At 31.1% G+C, this 1,213-nt stretch overlaps 1 protein-coding gene across 2 annotated transcripts in view; it reads right to left on the bottom strand.

Moving 5' to 3' along the window:
- Positions 1 to 238: 238 nt before the first annotated feature.
- Positions 239 to 1,213, bottom strand: part of LOC106679360 (trypsin-1) — a 68,626-nt gene continuing 67,651 nt past the window's right edge. For both annotated transcript variants that reach the window (XM_067051497.1, XM_067051496.1), the window contains exon 7: positions 239 to 647. In XM_067051497.1, the coding sequence (XP_066907598.1) occupies positions 601 to 647 (47 nt within the window). In that variant the 3' untranslated portion in view covers positions 239 to 600. The remainder of the gene's footprint in view (positions 648 to 1,213) is intronic.

The raw sequence follows: 1,213 nt of genomic DNA, 5'->3' as shown, positions 1-1,213 counted from the left end.
CTGAAACTCAGGTCGAAACGTCGGCATAAAATAAATAAATATGGTTTTGTTTATTTATGTTGTTCTTTGCTGACCGCACCCCCCGACAAACTTCTCCAATCATCAATCTACGGTCAACTATCTACACCTCATTATGATTCTTTATACTTTGAAAAAACTATTTCTATTTTCTATAAAATAAATGAAAATGTATTGGATTGAACTTAAAAGATTTTAGTTTTACAATGGAGATATTTATTTTAAATCTTCAAGATACAATTGAGAAACTCGGTAGAAAAATAAGGTATCTGAGATTTATTTCACATTGATTTCTTTGGCATCACCAGATTATTTAGGGCTAATCTCAAAGATTTTTGAAAGAACATTTTGGTTATTTTCATTCTTGATAGGAAAGTTTAAATTATTGTGACTCCTTGTTGAAGGTAGAATATTGTATTTTGCATTTTGAAAAATTTTCATATTTTAAATTACCATATTTTAAGAATGCCTCAATTAGTATTTATTGCAATATAAATTAATCGGTTGATTTCATATAGAAATTCGTTTCTTTTCCTTTTCACTAGTGGCATGCTCTTTGCAGATGTTGGCGTTCCAATAAAATTAATCAGTAGTACCATAGCACAATGAATGTCCACATGTTCGATAATCTGAAAAAATTAAAAATAAATAAATAAATTTTCTTTGAAATCTAATATATTGTTAAAAAAAAAAAAAAAAAAACCAACATTAAGAGACCTATTGTACTAGGTGACCGAAACGTTCAATAAGTTACGAATCGGTAATCATTATTCTGAGAAATTCCAGGTCCGGTCGGGTTTAACACAAGGTGATTCTTTATCACCTATCTTATTTAATCTAGTACTGGAATACGTCATTAAAAGTGTGATGAATACCGAAAAGGGTTTAACTTCAGGTGGTAAAATACCGGTGCTAGGGTCTGCAGATGATTTGGTATTATTAGGTGAGGACAAGGAAACTAAATATATCCGTATATTTATATAAACAGCAATATTCGCGAATTACAAATGGAGTCAATAGAGGATTATATCAAAAAACGGTTCCTGATGTTCCACTCCCAGTTGCCGACTGTTGAAGGAGCAGTGACCTACAACCTGGGAAACCCAACCTCAACCCGAAGACTGAAGCCCAGGCTACTGGAGGACATTCTTTTATAAATTTTTAATAAATATAAAATTAATATATAGTCACACTA

The sequence above is a fragment of the Halyomorpha halys genome, unplaced genomic scaffold (genome assembly GCF_000696795.3).
Source record: "Halyomorpha halys isolate HHAL.00 unplaced genomic scaffold, Hhal_1.1 Scaffold197.1, whole genome shotgun sequence".
NCBI classification, from domain to species: domain Eukaryota; kingdom Metazoa; phylum Arthropoda; class Insecta; order Hemiptera; family Pentatomidae; genus Halyomorpha; species Halyomorpha halys.
The sequence above is the reverse complement of the archived record's forward strand: the minus strand, read 5'-3'. Positions and strand labels throughout refer to the sequence as shown.